The 19,846-nt window shown below is 37.1% G+C and overlaps 1 protein-coding gene across 1 annotated transcript; it reads right to left on the bottom strand.

Moving 5' to 3' along the window:
- Positions 1-618: 618 nt before the first annotated feature.
- Positions 619-19,478, bottom strand: STARD7 (StAR related lipid transfer domain containing 7). The gene is made up of 8 exons (XM_074287606.1): positions 17,970-19,478; positions 9,236-9,444; positions 8,858-8,907; positions 7,865-7,975; positions 7,701-7,783; positions 6,928-7,027; positions 4,106-4,190; positions 619-2,979 (listed from the first exon to the last, which is right to left on the bottom strand). The coding sequence occupies exons 1-8, from the start codon at positions 18,395-18,397 to the stop codon at positions 2,795-2,797; spliced, it is 1,251 nt and encodes a 416-aa protein (XP_074143707.1). The 5' UTR covers positions 18,398-19,478; the 3' UTR covers positions 619-2,794.
- Positions 19,479-19,846: the final 368 nt, after the last annotated feature.

Below are 19,846 nucleotides of genomic sequence, written 5' to 3'. Positions count from 1 at the left end.
TACGAACTAAAATTCCTACTAGAACTACCCCAATCTACAATGTCTTTGGGAGAAAAAAAGGGCAAAATATCTGCAACTTAATTTGGCATTCTTTCAATTCTCACATCTTATGGCAAAATTCATTATTTCCCTCCAGCATGGGAAAAGATTTTCCAATCAAGCTTGCCCCAATCTATTTCTAGAATTCCTTAAAACTGATTTTCAACAATCTTTAATTTCCTACTACTTTTGTTTTGAGAATAGCATCTTTGTCATTTATATAATATAATAATATTATATAAATCCAGTATCACTTCTTCCACAATGACACATTTTTAACAAAGAAGGTTCAGGTGCACAGCAATTATCAAAACAAGGAAATAGAAATGGATAATTTATTTTTGGTTGCCAAACTGGGTGACCAAACTGGAGAGATTATTATTTAAGTCATGAAAACTCTGCTTTGAATATAAGCCAATAAATACTGGAAAAGAATGAGCTATTTTTGTCCCCACACCCAAACTCAGAAATTTTGGGGCTGTGCCCAAATATTCCTCTTTTCAGTAATATTACCAGGAAAGAAAAGATAGTTCCGACAACGAAGCTTCCCCACCACCGCTCTTCCAAAGACAAACACTCTTTCATACCAATCTGTATATTTATTCACACTTTTGTTAAAAATGCCAGTTATTAGTAAAATTATTACAATCCCAAAAGACTATACTGACAACCAGTGCCACAAATCAGAACACAGAATCACACAGAGCAGCCTAAAACCCTAAGCACCTTAATAATTGCTCTTTATACACAATAACTCCTGTAGGTAATGAATATTAATGGAACTCATTGACTGTTCCCTGATTTCATCACATTCTGAAATAAGAACAGAAAGGTCAATGAAAAGGAGCTTGAACTCTTATATAATGTACCTGTGTCATATCATCTGAACAGACTCCAAAAAAATGTTCGTGAGATCACTACCTTGGCACAAAACTGAATAGACAGTAAGGATACTGTAGGGTGATTGAAGTTACATTAGGATTAGATCCCTTCTCCCATGATAGAAATAGAGAGTAGGGAATGGCAATTAGAAGTTTCCCATCTAAATTTTGGTGATTAGGGAGATTTCAAAGTTCCTACCACCTTCCAAATTGAAGTTTTCATTGTAACTGAACCCAGATGAGAACACCCGTACTATCCTATACCACTTAAATCAGAACATATCTAAATCTGGAGATAGCACACTTGCCTTCAGGTAGGATTCTTCCACAGCCATCATAGCCAATGTATCCAATCCAGAGCAAGGCACTCTAGTCATGATCAAAACCTAATAAGCCCAGTTAGGATCATTCATCCCATCTGCAAATACTATTAGCCTTCAAGTTGGACCTTTCTCTGACCAGATTGATTAATATACCTGGCCAGAGTTAAAACCTTCCAGCAAAATTCAAGTCAAACATACATACATAAGAGGTAACAGTATTTCAATGCAATAAGTAGAAAGGGAGGTAATGGGAGAGATTTTGCAGTAATTGAAGAAAAGTAAAGGAAAGAGTTTTCTTTTTTTGTTTTACACAGCTCAGCCAGCATTTCCTACAATGGCAATTATGGTTATGGCTAGGTTTTTCATTCTAAAAATCTTACCTTGGCTTATGGTTCTGAAACTTTTATGAGAAGAAAATTATCATCCCTTCCCTTTTTGTTCTCTTCCCAATTGGGAGCAGAGGACAGATCTCTCTCGAGTCTCCATGGTGACTTTATGCCTGAGCTTCACCACAAGAAAAGGGACTATACAAACCTTATGAACCTCCAGAAAAAAGACTGACTTAAGTCAAACCAAGAGGGCTGACAAGTTTGGCATTTTCTTTGCAGTGAGGTTAAGGAAGAATCTTCTGTAGCTAGGCAAAGGAGGAATCCACAAAGCTAGTAACAACTATGTGATTCCCTATTCTATTTTCTTGATCAAAAATTAACACAAAATAAAAATTAAAGTTTAATTCAATATTTTTAGTAAGTTGCCTTACCAACATCTTGACTGATCGTATCTGAATATTATTAATGTATTATTGTCTTAAAGAGCTTTCTTTACTGATGGCCCTACGTTGGGGAGGATGGGAAGGAGACGATGGGTAAGACAACATAATCCAAACCAGAAAGGGCAGCAAAAGTATTAAGCAGATTTAAAGTGGAATCTCACGGGAAAAAAATGACACTTTCTGAATGAAGGAAGGGCATTTCTTGGCACAGCTTTCATGTTGTTCCTAAACAAAGATCAAGAGAAGGCACTTGGGCCACATAGGACTGTTTCATTTATAGTCAGCACATACAAAGACCTATTGCCAAGAGATTTCTCAATACCCATTTCCCCCACAAATTGATGAAAAACCCAAACAGTCTTATTAGTTGGAATCTTCTGGAAGTGAGTGAAAGCCAAGTCACTGAAGAATTGATGGCACAAAGTAAAATCCAGGTGTGAGGAAAATGCTCCAAGAGGACATATGGAAGTGTTCTCATCCTTACAGAGGTATAAGAAATCTGTCCCATAGTACCTCAGTGAAACACTGAATTTAAAATTCTTGGGTCAGAAATACAACAGCTTCCCAAGAGAGATGCCATCTTCTCAAATGTTCTGAAAAAAGGATGGCAAAAGCACTGAAAGGAGCCAGGCCAAGTGAATTAGATTCCAGTTATCAAGTGATCTTCTCTTTGTGAGTAAAGCAGACCTCTTCCACTATACCTGGCTCTTCCCTGACCTGCAGCAGGGGGTAAGGTCCACGGCAGTATGAACAACTTCTCCCCCCAAACTGAACCCCCTTTAAGCATACTCGATGCGAGCAGGACCACGGCTGCCCTCGCTCTTTCGGTCTGGGGTCTGAGTGGCTGCTTTGGCCTCACTGCCCACATCTAAGGGTTTGGCTGAGATGTAGTCCTTCACTTTGATCTCCATGTTCTTGGCTTTCAGCGTGGCCATGTGCAGCTTCTCCAGGAAATCAGGCATGCCTGTGAAAGGAAGCAGAGGGTCAGTGCTGCACCGAGCTAGTGGCCACACGCTCACAGAGAGCCGGAAGTCCCTCCTCTCCCAAGATCCCAGCTCTGACCATTAGCTTGTGGCACTCTGCGAGGTGGAAGCTGTGTCACGGTGCTGTCCACAGGAGAGATGGGCAGAGAAGAGGGAAAGGGCAAGGATTCCTGCACCCAGCAATAACTGCCTTCCCTGAGCACAGGCCTAGCTTTTCTTCTTGTCCTAAAAGCTCTCCTCAAGGTGGGGATGTCCCTCTTAGCTCCCATCTCTGTCCTTAGAAACTCACAAACTGGGGAAGTTTCATCTCTACCTATGTTTCTTTCCATCCCTTTTCCTACCTGAGAAGTTAGAAAACCTACTAGTTCATAGCAGAAAAGAAGAAAGATGTCATGAGAATAATCCTGAATAAAAGAAATTTATAAAGACAAACCAGACAACGGCTACAACATGAAGCTTTGGCAACACCTCTCCATGGCCACCTTGTCTCTCTCACAAGCACATATTCCCTACCTTATATTACTCCCTTCAATATTGTCTAAAAAATATAAATGGACACAACTAGGAGGTGCAACTGGTAGAGCACCAGCCTTGGAGTCAGGCCTTAGACATTTACTAGTTATGATCCTGGAAAAAAGTCACTTAATTCACTGCTCCCCCTCCTCCAGATGTGTGTGTGGATCCATATATACAGATCTGTGGGCTACCTCTGTGTGAGGTATGGATATGTTATGTGTATCTATATTGAAATATATGTATGTATGTATGTATGTATGTATGTATATGTGAGTAAATATATATAATAGGGTCCATGTTCAAAGACCCTTAGTAGACAACAATGATTCTCCTTAAAACACTTCCCACAAAAAGCTAAGACTTTAATTTGTTTTTTAATCATAATCTCTTCATTATTCAACGAAGTATCACTGGTCTTTCAAGAGTCTCAATATTATTACAGTATTTAAGTTCATTTCTAAGTCATTAAAGTTTTAATTCTCAAAACATTGCTCTTGATGTACTAACAAATAACAAAAATATCCCTGATGTTTAGGGACACAACCTACAACATGCCCAACCCAGGTTACATTCCCAACATTGAATACTCACCACTGGAGACCATCCAGCTGACGCAGTAACGAGGAAACACAGTTTGGGGATTGTCACTGTATGTTAGCAAATAGTCGAAGCCATTCTGGAAAAAGACAGTGGGATAGGATGAAGGATTTTATATCACTCATTATAACTTCCCCAATCAACTCCAAAAAGTAACCAAGTCCTATTTCTGGAGAGTATCATCAACTATAGATACTTATTTCCAGTGATCAATGCTGGCAGCTTAGATGAAGATTTAAGTCTTGTGATGGTATTCAATGAAGTGAGTATGTGCTGGGCAACTATAAAAGGAACACTTTTGCTAGGCAAGGTGATAATGCATAAAGGAGTAAAAATAAAGATTTATTTAGAATCATGATTCCCAGAGTGCCCAGGCATGCTGTTTTAAGAAAAAGCTTCTTTTTAAAAATTGCTTGATACATTGCTAGCAATATACATCAAGGAAGTCGAAGACAAAGATCACATATACACTAAAATAGGAATTACAGTAATTTTTTTATGATAGCAAAGAACAGCAAAGTAGGGCCTCATTAGTTAGGGAAGGGCTAAAACAACAGTACTTAAATGTAATAGAATATTACTGACTGTAAGAAACAGCAAATATGAAGAATTCAGAGAAATATGGGAAAGCTTTTATTACCTTCAGTATGAAGGGAAAAGAACTAAGAAAAAAAATGATTGTTTTAGAAAAAGTGTTAGAACAGGATAATTTTTGTGTGATGATTCTTCATCCTGATCCTTTGCAGAAGTGGAAAGCCAGCTGAGTGGGATCCTGAATATAAAATCAGGCTTTTAAAAATTTAACTGCTTAGTTTTGTAGAATTTTCCTTTTTTTCTTTCTTCATTCCTTATTACAAGGAATAGCTTTTTTAGGAGAGATAGAGGAGGAAAAACAGTGGGAAATGGTGATGTAAAAACAGGAAATATCAATAAATTTTTTTTGAAGGGAAACTTATGCTCCCATGTTTAATGAAATAAATTAAAATCTTTATTATTATTTGTGTAGAGATCTGGCTTCAAAGTCAGGAAGATGAGGAAGAATTCAAGTGTCACCTTTGACCCAAGCGTGATCCTGGGCAAGACCCTTACCCTCTCTCACTGCTCTAGGCTATTCTAAATTGCAGAGAAGGTATCAATATCCATTTGATAAGGGAAGTTTCCTCATTATTTGGAAGTTAAGAAGATGCAAAAACTAAGTATTAATTATTGTTTAAATAATCGCTAGCATTTATTCTCTCCCCTTCCAGAGATGTTTTCACACATGCTTAAGCCTCTTAAAACAAAACCATAAGAAATTTTACCTCTATTCCTCTTTCTAGGGATCATTCATTCCATCAAAGAGTTCTGCTCCATTTGAAATCTCTTGATGATTTATAACAAACTTAAACTTCTACTTTTACTTATAATTTAGTAAATTCTTTTACTTCACCCGCGCCTTGTCTCATCAAAAGCCTGCACATCCCCAACAAAATGTCTCTGGTATTTATTCCTTCAACTACTACCTGCACATAATTCCTGCTATCACAATCCAGTGATCACAATACTGCTACAATTACCTACTTTTTCTCTCTTCCTAACTAATTCATCCTGCTACCAAGCTTAGGCCATTCTTCTTATGTCACTCCCTTGCTCAAGAGCTTAAAAAGGCTTCTTACTGCATCATATCCAAATTTCTGTGCTTGATTTTTCAAGCAACCATAATGTAATTTTATTTTATTACCCTCTGCACCAAAAATATCATCTTTCTCTATCTTCCCCTTCCATGAAATCTTTTTTTTTTCTTTTTTTTTTTTTTTTTGTGAAATCCTGTATCCTTTACCCAAAATGCTATTTCTTTCTCTTCTCTATTTATCCAAAACAATACCCATCCTTTCAGGCTCAGTTTTTTCTCTATGAAACTTTTCCCTACTTCAAGAGAGCATATTTGGGTATGCTCTGTTGCTCCTCAAATAAAAAATAAAAAAAATTCTTGAGTCTATTATGTCCAAGGCACTTAATTGTTTTATATATACACACTAGTCTTATCTTCCCAAACAGAATATAATATCCTTGAAAATAAGGACTAGGACTTCTAGTTCTTTTATAGCCACACAGTAATAGTGTGTGTGTGTGTGTGTATGTGTGTGTGTTTAAACAAATATTCAATACTTGGTTTAACTCAAGATTGTAACTCATCAATTCTGCAAATAGCATATTATACTAAGTCCATCTGCTATATTTTGCAGGAAAGAATCAAGCCTTAGATTCTTAAAATGAATTTTTAAACTTTCCCATGAAATTTAAAACTTTATTCCAAGGTAAGAACTACTAAGAAGTATATTTCAAATATACAACTAAATGTTCAATTTAATAGTTTCCATTCAAGGGATAGAATGATGACACCTTACCATGAATAACTACACAGATAGACTCCCTTGAAGACAAACACAATACAATGAAGTAATATATCCAAGTTCTTCATACAATTTTAAAACTAAGTAGCAAATGGGAGAAATTAGAATCAGAGCAAAGATAAATAAAATTCAAGATGCTCAGCTAAGTAAATGAAGATATCCAATAGCAAGTACAAATGGTTATATTATATTTGTAAAGAAGAACAGCAAAGCTCTATTTGAGAAAGTATTCCAAGGTGTGACCAGAGAAAGGATTTTACCTGGCCATTAGTATGAGAATGCCTCACCATTACCTAATGAGTTGGCCCCAGTGAAATGTAGTTACTAATCACCACCTTATTCTGGGTCCTCTTCTAACAATGCTATCCTGCAACAGCACTTCATCTACATCCTGAGGTCAAAATCACCTAAAAGAAAGCTCACCTCATCAAATGATTTGTGGGGGCGGATAACCATCTGGGATTCATATGACCGGACACGAACAAATTCAGGAGATTCTGGCACATTAGGATGTTCCACTGCTCTGTGAGAGAAAAGATAAGATGAATGAGAACTCTAAGGACAAAAGAATATGACTTGTCTTGGAAATGTGTACATTAAAACAATATTAAGTTTTATAAGACTAATTATTATTGGAAGGGAGGGAGAGGAAAACTTTTCTTAGTTAAAAACAAGCTAACAAAAATAGCAGATTAAAAAAAATTTTGTACTAGTCCTGTGATTTCATTGGTCTAGGGAGCTCCCAGCAAGGAAATCTCCCTACCAATGCAGATCTGTACCTACTCAGCAGATTCAGTCTTTAATGAGTTTATCCAAAATACTCAAAAGATTAAATGACTTGATGTCTTCTTGATTTCAAAGTCAGTCCTCTATCCAGTATATCATGCAATCTTTTTGTAAAAATAAATAAATTAATTATACTAAAATTATACTAAAAGACCACCCCCCAAATGCACTTTCTCTTTTGGTGACAATCAAAAGATGTCATTCTAAAGAAATTTACTTGTTTTTCTGGAATAATTATCACTGGGCACATTCTTTCCCTTTAAATCATTCTTGAAAAAGATAGGGCATTTGCTGCATAAGACTCATTAAGGAAGAGTGTTAAGTAACCCAAGGATATTTAAATGGCTCTATCATCAAAAGTAAAAGTTTTGCCCCAAATCACTTTTTGTCCCACTGCCAACTGTACTCACCGTGACACCAACACCATCACATTATTTTCCTGATCCACACTGTACCTCCGTACGTATACATAATCCCGTGAATACATTGGATACTAAAGAAAAAGGAAATTAATTAATTGTCTGCATCAAATATATCTGATTTTTTAAAAATTAATGAAAAGAAAAGTACTTACAGGAAAATGAGTTACCCAATGAAGAACTTCAGAACCACTTATCACATCCCTTTCAATCACTTCCAGTTTGATGACTAGAGCATCCCACTTCTTTCTATATTCCGTATCTAGCTGTAAAGAGAAAGAACACATAAAGATTAAGAAACCCCAATAAAGTTTTGGAAAGTTCTATTAAAAAATCCCCCAAATCTTAGCAATTATAAAATGGGAAACTGAGCACTGGTTCTATTTATATTTGCTAAGAGAGTGGCAAGTTAATAAAAAAAAAAGTTGAGAATGTTACAAAGGGGAAGTTACAATGTACTCCAAAACTAATAAAACAACAAAGGAAAATGGGAACATAGAACAATTTATTTGTCATATATACAATATGAAATATTTTTGTGGAAAATTGTCAGATCTGTTCAACCTAACCCAATTAAAACTCTCACAGAATACTACTCTACAAACAGTTTTGCTCTGTTTAAAGTTACCTTTGTCATTGTTTTGGTCCAGGTTTATGAATTTATTACTAAGAACTCCCCATTTAGAAATTTCTTCTGCTAATGCAGCCTGACAACCGGCATACAATGTCCCAAGATGCCTAGGGAGCACTGAGAGATTAGGTAACTTGCCCAAGTCACATAACTCAATGTCAGAATCAGATCTTACTACCAGACAGGGTTTCCACTATATCATACTGCCTCTCGTAACTATAAAGAGGTAAAGTGGGACTTAGAGGGGAAGCCACAAGCTCAGAATGGTATGGTTAACATTAAGCAGATTCTGCTAAAAAGTATATATTTCACCATATTTCACATGATATCCAGACCATCTATCAATATTTAGTGAAAATAAGTTATGACTTTTTGAAAATGACTTAAGCTAACTTAACTTGTCATACAAGGAAGAGTGTCTCAGTCCATCTAACTTGCCAGGCAGCAAAATAAAATAAAATAAAAATCTTTGCAGTACAAGTTAACTTTCAGTTTTGGGTAAAAAGAGTTGACCCACCTGAACATTGAAGAACTGTCTAGGTGTCACATCGGTATATGTTCCAAAAACTAAAAAGAAAACAAAAGTTGTGTTACAAGTTATTACTTGACTTGTATTTTGATTGTGATTAGGGTACAAATTTAACACTAAGTATTTATTTAAAAATGCATGGAGAAACTAGTAATCACAGTAGATAAAGAAACATTTTACAAATCTTAAGACTGATAATTACATTTGGAGTATAAGAAAATGGGGTAGACAGATTTAAATGGAAGTTAATAAGAATACAGCAGTATGAGAGGAGCAAATGAAAGAAAAGCAAATGGCAATACTAGAGTTTTGTACTCCTGGCCAACAATGGGCCATGTTAAACCAGAAAGAAAATCTGGGACTTACCTCTGTATTGATACAGGTGAGTGCCACTGATGAGACGCCTCCAGAGTTTGAAGTGTTTCTTATCCATTACCATTTCCCATGGCTGCTCTTTAGTGGCTTTATCACATGTTTCTTCTGTTTGGGGTTTCAGTTCAGGGGCGTGACACTCTACTCCACTCGTTCGAAACACACTAGACATTTCCTCCATTCTTTTCATCTCATCAATAGATCTGAGAAGAAGAAAAGGTGAGAAAGGTCATGTGGAACCTATCTTATGATTACTGTTCTTTATCCAAAAGAAATTTCAGTAAAAACAAAAAATAAAACCCAAGGAGAACACAAGAGGGGAAAATCTGAGAAATATAAACTCAAATCTCAGAAAAGGTCCGAGATTAAACTGAGGTTGATAGCTATTTAAATCTGTGAGGAGGAGAAATAACACTTTCAATGAAGTTCAAAGTTGTCACTAAGAAATTGAATAACTAGAAAGAAACCAACAAAGAAGTGGGTGTGAAACAAAAAAATGATGCTAAATGAAGCAAACAATTTAATCAAATGATGAATCACTACAAATTATAACAAGTTACTAAAATCCCAAGCTCAAACTATTTTTTCCTTTTTTTTTTTTCTGGTACATGAATGACACCAAAAGATGTCATTTAAAACAAATAAAAAGTTACCCCCCCAAAAAAAACTAGCAAATACTACTCAGAAATTAAAACTGTAATTTTAGAGTCACTGAAATAAAATAAAAATATCAAAAAACTCTGATATTAAATTAGATAGAATTTGAATCCTTAAATCTAAAACATATATCTAGTATCTTAAAAATTGAAGGAAACAAAAACACTTTAAAATATTCACCCTGATAAACAATGGAATTACCAAAAATGTATTCATAAACACCAAGGACTGAAATGGAGTCAAGATGTCAGAGACTAGACAAGACTTTGCCTGAGCTCTCCCCAGTTTCCCTCAGAATCAACACTAGATCAAGTCTCCGAACAGATTATGGAGTGATAGAACCCACAAACATTCAGAGTGTAATAATTTTTCTGCATAAGATATCTTGGAAGGACTTCAGGAAAAATTTGTCTCAATTGGGCAGGGGGGAACACAGAACAGCACAGGCCTGGTTCGGGGAGGCCCAAGGCAGAGAAGCTCCAGACAAAGAATCTAGTGGGATGCTGCTCTCAGCCAAAATAAAACAGCATTGGCTACTTTGTTCAGAAGGCCAGTGAATTAGCAGATTAGCTGTGAGATCTCCAATGCAACTACAGAAATGAGTCCATGAATCACAGCACAGCAGGTGGGACTTGACCAGGCCTACCCAGTGCAGTGGGAAAGCCTGCAACACTGCCCCACTACCCCCTACCACCACTACCCCAGCACAGTCAGTGAGAAACTCCTATAACTTTGCAGAGGAGGAAGCTCAGGATAATTTCCTCTGTGCCCTAAGATCAGACCTCAACCTTTAAAATGTCAGCAAAAAAGCAAAAAGAGCTCTGATCATAGAAACTACTATGGAGAAAAAGAGCAGAACACAAACCCATAAGAGGGCGGTAAAGGCAACACCTTCAGGGGCAGCCTCAAAGGGGTATATGAACTGTTTCCAGCTCAAAAGGCTCTCTTAGAAGAGTTAAAAAAGGATCTTATTAGACAGAAAAAAAATGGAGGGAAATGAGGGCTTTGAAGGAGAATCTGGAAAAGGAAATAGAAATTGACTGAACAAACAACTCCTTAAAAGATAAATTTAGTGAAATGAAAAAATATACATATACCGAAGAAAACAACTTCTTAAAAAATAGATTTGGTGAAACAGAAAAAGAAATTAAATGAATAAACATCAAGGACTATAGCATCTATCTAATTTATTTAATGATAATAATACCTAACATTTATTTAGTTTACTTTTATTTTTATACTTTTACCTCTTTTACTTTTTTTTATTAAAAATTTTACTTTTAAAGTTTGCAAAGCACTTTACATATGTTAACTCATTAGATCCTCTTATCAATCCTTTGAGATACACACTACTATCATCTTCACTTTACTGTGAGTTGGCCAGGATCACATATCTAATATGCATCTGAGATAGCATTTAAACTCAGATTTTCCTGACTCCAAGTCACAGGCATTCTAACCACTATGCCACTTAGCTGTTAACTCGTTATAGTAGCCAGTCCACTGTTCAGCCTACATTGGTGCTCAAAAGGTTAACACTTTACTAAGATTAAAAAAAAAAAAAAAAAATTTAGGAGTTATCTATAACACAAAGAAGTTCAGAAACACCATATTACTGCTAAAGCTAATTTCATACAAATACTTCTTTCCAGAGCTAAAAGGAATAGGATCATAAGCTATCGAATGTTGACAAAGCCTCATCTGTAGTTACTAAAGTATTAAGTGGGCTGCTGACATAAAGACATAGACGGATTTCCAATTAGTCTGGATGTAGTGGTAATAAATAGCTCCCCTTCTTTGCTTACCAAAAGCTCCAAATGCTACAAGTAAATCTTTTCCTCCAATTTCTACAAAAGAATTTTGATGAAAAGTTTTTAGGTCAGCCTTCCTTCTTCCACAAATCACATAAGGCTCTAGAAAGTGGCCTATGTGATCATGCTTCAAATTATTTAATTGAACTAAAAAAAAGCCATCCAACTTGATATGTCAAAGATTCAGTTCTGTCTCCCTTGCACAATAAAAGGGAAGAGATTCTTTTTTTCTCTATTCTGCCCACTCAATTATTGGCCAGGGCTTTGGATTAGTCAACTGCAATACAATAAAAACAGGTTCCCAAAACAGTAATAAAGAACAACTGAATCAAACATTTTCTGGGAAACGTTTCTGGGCGTGAGAGTGTCCTTTCATGGGATAAATTTAAAGTAATTCTATATTTGACTTAAACTATTAGAAAATTTCCATTTAAATCACTAGTTAAGAATACTTTAATAATATTTATTCAAAGTACATTTTTATTATTTTATATAAATTTAATATATAGATGTAGATTTCATTTTGAGCAAGTATCATCCAAAAAAATCCCCAACAACCAAAACTCACTTCATTGTTTAACATTTTTTCAGTGTTTCATTTTTTGTCCTAAAAGATATTTTAGTTGGTACTGAGTAAATCAACCAACAAAGATTTATTAAAGTTACTATGTAATAAGCAGAGTGCCAAATACTAGTGGGAATATAAATATCAAGGCAAAATAGCTCCTTCCTCAAGGCAATTATATTTTAATGGAATAAGCATAAACAGAGACAGAGAGAGAGAGAGAGAGAGAGAGAGAGAGAGAGAGAGAGAGAGAGAGAGAGAGAGAGAGTGTGTGTGTGTATGTGTGTGTGTGTGTGTATAAAGATAAAAAATATAAAATCATATGAACGAAAACTAACAATTGGAGGAATCAGGAAAAGCCTTTATGAAGTAGTACCTGAGCTCCCCTGGTGAACACTCATATCAAAGTTAAAAATAAAGAGTGGTAACAAATATTGAAAAGTGCTGAACGACAATCACAAGAAGCCAGACATCACTCATAAAACTTTTCTAATAGGAAAGTAATATGAGTTGTCTTAAGAAAAAATAAATCTGAAAAAAGGGGCAGATCTAAAAGTGCTTGGAGACTGGGAATGGGAAGGTTAGAGGTGAGAGGGTGAGGAAAGGAACAGCTATCAAAACAGAATAGTACAGATTGTCAACCTCCCTATCATGCTCCTAACCTTGTGCACTCATTTTGAATCAACCTGAGATTGATATAAGTCACCAGTAACAACTGTGACAAGTGAGCTTGACTTTTAATTCCTTTCAAAATTCTAAAGCAAATTGGTCAAGAAATGGGTCAATGAATGAACATCTTTAAGAAGAATTTGATATACTGGATTACTTGCCATCTAGGGGAGGAAGTGAGGGGAAAGGAGAAAATTTGAAATGCAAGGTTTTGCTATGGTCAGTGTTTAAAAATTATCTATGTATATATTTTGAAAACAAAAAGTTTTAATAATAAAAAAAGGTGAACAAAGAAATGGAAAGTGGTGTAAGGGGGAAAGATTTGGAAATGCAGGTAGACAATAATATATTTTGAAAATCATCTGGGGTGTATCTGCTTGCCTTCATTAGAGTGAAGGCTAAGTAAGATGTAGTGTACCGTTAATATTCAGCTGATATATTTATTAGTTATTAAATTGCTCTTTTTCCTTTAGTTGTTTTGTTATCATTTTTATTACAAAGGATGGCTCCCTAAATAGGAGAGAGGTAATGAATATATTTAGAAAAATCTACTTATAAAATTGCTGTTGTGAACCTAAGTGATAATTATACCATCTGTGTTACTAATAAAAAAAATGTCAATTAAGCATAAAGGCCAAGCACTGATTTTTGGGACACTATATTAGAGACCTTCTTTCAAGTTGACTTTGAAGCATTATTACTACTCTTAAAGATTTGCTAAGTATTTAATTCCTAATCCACTGAGATAAATTATAGTCTCAGCCAATATCTCCACCTTTTCCATAAGAATAGCATGAACATTTTGGTCAGATGCTTCACTAGCATCTAGGCAAACTGTTCCCATAATATTCCTTTGATTTACCAGTGTAGTAACCCTATTTTGGACAATTCCATTTCTATTTTAGGTTTCAATCAAATGTCAAAGTATTCAGAACTAGGAAGGTAACAATCCTGATGCATTTCCTGCCAATCAGACCACAATTTGGAGTACTGAGTTTAATTTGGGGTACCATTAAAAAACAAATATACCAATAAGATGTAAGACAGCAGTTCTCCAACTATAACCTAGTTCTCAAAATATGAGGATCCCCAAGACCTTTCTAGAGGATCTATGGGATCAAAAATATGTTCATAACAATATTATTATTTGCCTATTAAACTATCCCTTCTTTTTTGAACTACACACCAAAAGCTAGATTTTCTTTATACACTTAAGACAAAACAGCACAACCGAGTAAATGAAAAAGGCAGATAAGAGAATCTAAAGTCTACCATTAGGAAGCTAGCTAGTGCAGTGCAGAGTGCTGGAGCTGAGGCCAGGAAGACCTGAGTTCAACTCTAAATTCTATGACTGTTGGCAAGTCACTTAAATGTCTTGATTTCTTCATTTGTAAAATGTAAATATAAAAACTACCTTTATATATTATTGTAAGAATCAAATGAGATAATATATATGCTACATTATTTTATTAAGCCAGACATTAAAGAAATTTTCAAAAATATGTGAAATAATGAAAAATTTCTTGATAAGTTTGTTTTAGCAAAGTTATTACTCATAGAAATATGTTATTTATGTCAATATGTCAAAAGAAACATAATGGGTTTCTGTTATTTTAAATGAAGTTAGTTTTAATTTCTAGATGATAAATATTGATATAAACTATAATACAAACAAATGACCTTTGAAGGTCCTCAAGAATTTTTAAGAGTGCACAAACTAAAGCCAAAAAATTTGAGAATCACTGTACCATATATTAAGGGGATGGTAACCAGGCTAGAAGTATGACAATTAATTGTCTTTAACATGTGAAGAGAACAGGTGGCTCCAGAGCATGTTAATACTACTAGGATAAAAAGATGGAGGTTATGGAGAGACAAATGTAAGTAGATGTAAGTAAAAACTTCCTAATAGTCAGAACTATCTAAGAATAAAATGGGCTGCCTTGAGCATCAGCAGAATATAATTGCTTTAAAAATGTAACCTGATAAGAGCTTCTGTGGGTCCTGGAGCTCCTGCCTTCTGAGCAACCAGATACTGAAGACTTGAAAAATTAAATTCTTGCCACCAAAGTCTTTAGCACTTCAAATAGTTCAACATCCGAAATGGATGGGGTTATCAATAAAAATGGCATTAAAGAAAATTCACTGACATTTGTTTGGCCACTGCTCCATAAGGATGAGATCTTTCCATCTGAATTGTAGCTGAAACTTCTCTGTTGTCATCCCCTAGTAGAATGTTAGATCCTTGAGAGCAGAAAACTATCTTCCTTTTCTAGCTGAATCCCCAGCATTTTGCCTACAGTAAACACTAAATACTTTTTCATTCCTTTATAGTAATTACTCCTCAGAAGAGCCTTCAACTGAAGACTGGAAGCATATTTCTTTTTTTTTTTTTTTTTTAATTCATTTTTCCAAATTATCCCCTCCCTCCCTCCACTCCCTCCCCCCGACGACAGGTAATCTCATGGAAGCATATTTCTAAAAAGCTTCTTTTATAAGTAGTTTGGACAAGATGACCTTTTAAGTTTCTCTATAATCATGAGGCTGTGACTTTGTATGGTTTTACCATAATTTCCATCTCAGTTTTCCAAACAAGCTGGTTATTTTTCAGGTAGTAACCCAAAACCACCAAAAATTTACACTTAAGAATAAATTAATTTAGTTGCTCTGCAGCAGAATGGAGAAAGAAAGCTCAAAAATTTCAGGTAAACTTTTACTTAGTTTTGATAATACAAAACAAAGCCATCAAGAGAGATAACCTGAATTGGTGGCCACAATGATTACAGAAGCCTCTTATACAAAAGAAGCTTTAATCTCAATGACAGAAGAAAGTCACTTTCTTTCTTACCAGTAAGCCAAGAGGATTTTAATGGCACTCTAATAAATATCATACTGAATATGCAAGTACTTAATTTTCTGAGTTGGGTTTGGAAATGGGTAAAAAAAAAAGCACATATTCTCTACTATACTGCCAATTTATAAATACATTTGTTTCTGATATGAATTAAAGCAAGAGCCTAATGAAGCAGTTTCTTCCCATGTCACAGTTCAGTATATTGTGTATATTTCTTAATTTCCTTCCTCTCCTACTGCTGTTTTTTTTTTTCTTTTTTTCAAAGTTACAAGGAGATAAGAAAAAATGTTTTGTTTTTCCTTAAGAAAGGGCTCTAGACAAACAGGTTACTATTCTGAAAGCTTACACAGCAACAAAAATAATCAAATTTGTAAAAAAAAATATAGACAAAGAGGCTTAGTGGTTAAAAACTCCAGGCTAGGAGTTAAGAAACATGAGCTATAAACTTTTGGCCCCAGCAATGTGATCAAAGTGACCTTGTACAAGTTCCTTCCTCTCTCAGGTTCTCTTGATGCTGCTAAAATTAATGAGATAGTGTTAGTACAGGCCTTTAAACTCTCTGGAGGTAAGTACTTAGAATAGAAAGTGTCAATGTTCTATTACAGGGATAAGGGGCCTTCCTTCTATGTAGAAAACCAAAGAACAGTGATGCAACATAACACAGTTAAGTATGTAAATTCAATTTAAAATGTCTGCTGGGTCATTACTGTGATTTAGGAACCCATAAAAATATATATATATTTTTTATTCCATTAACATCAAATATATTTCCCTCCCTCTAAGAATAAAAATTCTATAGTTAAACTATTTATTAAGTGGGAATAATATTCAAAACTTAAAATGCAAAGAGATAACCTGTTTCCAGAGTATTTTATTTAATATCAAAACTAAGTTATCAGTTAGAGACCTACTATGCCACTGCACTACTAAATTCTTCATGAAAAAAAAATTTCATTGACATTTATTATCTTATCATAACAATAACTTTTTTTCTCTTTTCTTCTTAAATCTAGAGGGCTGTAGCATGAAGACCAAATTTTAAGTGTGAGAAATCTAACATGATTTTATAAGACCATTCATTAAAAAAAAACAACACCCTCAGAGCAATTCTTTCAGATTTTAATTTGGGCATTTTTTAAAAGTCCTCCAAATAGCCTTTGTTATGAGAAACAAATCCCAAAGCTGATAAAATGGATTACACCCCAAAGTGTATCCAAAACATGATTTCATATTGTCCAAGAATTGATAAAATACTTATCCTTGTCACCAAATTGTCAGATCTCCTCCAAAACGAACAATGGTTGTCACTTCATGTGTGTGTAGTTAATTAATTCCAGAAGAAGTATTTGCATTTTAAACTTTATCCCTAATTGTAGAATTTCAAGTTACAGGAATTTCAAGAATCATCAAACAAATGAAGAAAACTCTAGGGAGACTTTAACATTATTTTTTGTATCTCTAGAATTATAAACAAAAGTGAACAAAGTGAAAAAAACCTAACAAGGACACCCTCAAAATTCTTAGGAAAATTAATCATAAGGGAGATGCAGTACTGGAGTCTAACACTGATGGTCTTCAACAAACTTAAAACCCTAGTTTATTTAGCACAAGTGTAAGCTGATTTCCAGAGCTTAAAATCAAATGAAATTCCCATTCTGATTCAATTTTTCCCCATAAAAACAGAAAGCTACAATTCAGCTTTCTGACAAACTCCTGACGTTTAATTTAGTTTTGTTTTGTTTTTCCTTCACAGCAGGGTATCCCTCAGACTGGAAGATTTAATTGTGCCTGTTTTGAAGTATAGAATGTATTGAAGACTTTTCCAGCACCAAAAAAAAAAAAAAAAAAAAAAAAAAAAAAAAAAAAAAAAACCCAAACGTATTTCACTAATCTTTGCATCCCAGTTTCCCACAAAAATTCTCTCTAAAGATAAACATGCCTCCTACTCCTACTCCTACAAAAATGAACTTAAACATATGGGGGTGGGGGAGAGAGAACTTTTTGCCAGATGTGTTCTTGGCTACAGAGCAAAGACTTGATAAAGTACCAACTCTAAGAGGACACAATTCATGAACACGATACCTTGTCGGTATTTCACTAAATCCCACCACCAAAGTTTCACTCAACCAGAACCGACAAATAAAATTCCAAATGAGAAACCAGGGCCCTCACCTCTGCAATTCCTCTTCTTTGATTCTCTCCTCTTCCCACACAAAGATTCCGGTGAGAGCAGCCATCAGTTTACAAGCATTCCCGTGGTGGCTGTGAAACTTGCGCCAAAGTCTGCTGAAGAGGCTCCAGCGCGTCCTCTCCGAGTAGATGTTGCTGTAGAGCTGACCGATCTGCTGGGCACGGCGGACCCTCAGGCTGGTGACATAGCTACACTGGTTAGCTAAAAGTGAGAGGAGGCTCTTATTCTGCCTAGTGCCTCTCTCAGTCTCCTTCTGGAACCAACGGAGAACCTGCTGCACCCTGCCCTTGAGGGAGCTCACCTGATGCCCCCAGCCCAGACTCCCATCCGCAAGGCTGGCAAACCGTGCAGAGCTCACACAGTAGGAATAAACACTGGAGGGCGACCTCCTCTGCAGTGAATGGAACATTCCTGCTAAGTCGGTCCGACCAGTCTGGCCCTCTCGTCTCCCTCCCACGCACGCAAAGGATTAGTCAAAGCGAGTCACTTACAAAACGGGGACTCACCAGGAGCCGGTTCCCCTTCAGTTTCAGCATTGGGTTTACAAATATAGTGATTGGAATTTTAGCTTCTGGGGAGGAAAACCCTATTTTTTTTCTACACAATCGGGCCCAAAACAACCCACCCAAATCTCTAGTGATGAGGACTAGGAAGCTCCCAGGAATAACCAGGTAACTTGTCGGGCTGTTTCAGTGATTAAGGAGATCAAAATGGCAGGGCAGCTCTCTACTAGAGAAGAAGTGGTGAACGAACTTCTCAGCAGGACTGAAAGATCCCCCGGGTGAGTGGAAGCGTCCTGGGAAACGAGGAAATCAACCTAAGAGCAGCCGAGAAGACCCTAGGATCGCTGCGGAAAAGACCCGCGAGGGTGCGGGGCAGGAAGAGATGGAAGAAGGAAAGGAGGAAGGCGGGCCCCGAGGGAGGCAGTGAGCGAGAGCGAGAGGGCGCGCACAGGTGGGGGTCTGGGAAGCTTCATGCGGCCCAGGCCTGAGAGACAAACGTGACTTCCCGCCCCTGGAGGCCGCCTTGGCAGACTGGCCCAGCGACCTCGGACTGGGACTGGTCAGGCCGGTGGTGGAGGGGGTGTCCCAAAAAGGAAAGGGCTGCTCGGGTGGACGCTGGACCCGCGAAACGGGTCAGACTGGGCCCTGAGTAACCAGTCCGTTAGGGCCCGTAGGCCTGGGCTCCCCTCGCTGGGCCCCCGCGGTCTCGGCGTCTCGGTCCCCGGCGCCACAGGCCCGATTCGGCCCCGCCCCCGCGCGCACAGGCCTCCGGCCTCCCTCTCTGCCGCAGCCGCAGGAGCCAGGACCAACAGCTGCGGGCCGCCGTGCACAGCGGGCCAGAAGGGGCCTAGATGGAGTCGGGCACTGGCAGGTTCTCCTGGGGGGTCTGGCCCAGCCGCTGAAGAGATCTCGACCCCTCCTCAGCAGCCACCACACGCTCTTGTCCCTACAACCTACCACCCCACCCCCCTCCCCCCGACTGCAGCTACCTCTCTTCTGATTGGCCGTAACCTTTGCCCTCCCTCCACTCAGTGGCGCCGAGGAGTGCTTGTCACGAAGCCCGGAGCCAATTCGTCTAGCCTCGGCATCCGCTAGCAAGGTAGGTGGAGCTCGCGCGCTGCCGGAACCAGTCAAGGGCGTCTTAGAGACGACCCAGGACCCCGGGGGCTGCCATGTTCTCACTCCTCTCACGCCCCGCCCACCTCACGCAGTTGTCTTTGGAGGTGCCTGCAAGAATGACTGTTTTGTTTTCCAGTGCTCGTAGAAGATTATTCCTGAACCATGGTAGGTTAGGAACCCCTAGATAAATCCCTGTTTCCCCTGTTCTCTACAATTATTCTGGTACAATTGCTCCG

The sequence above is a fragment of the Sminthopsis crassicaudata genome, chromosome 2 (assembly GCF_048593235.1).
Source record: "Sminthopsis crassicaudata isolate SCR6 chromosome 2, ASM4859323v1, whole genome shotgun sequence".
NCBI lineage: Eukaryota > Metazoa > Chordata > Mammalia > Dasyuromorphia > Dasyuridae > Sminthopsis > Sminthopsis crassicaudata.
Note: the sequence above shows the minus strand (reverse complement) of the source record. Positions and strands in the feature narration are given on the sequence as shown.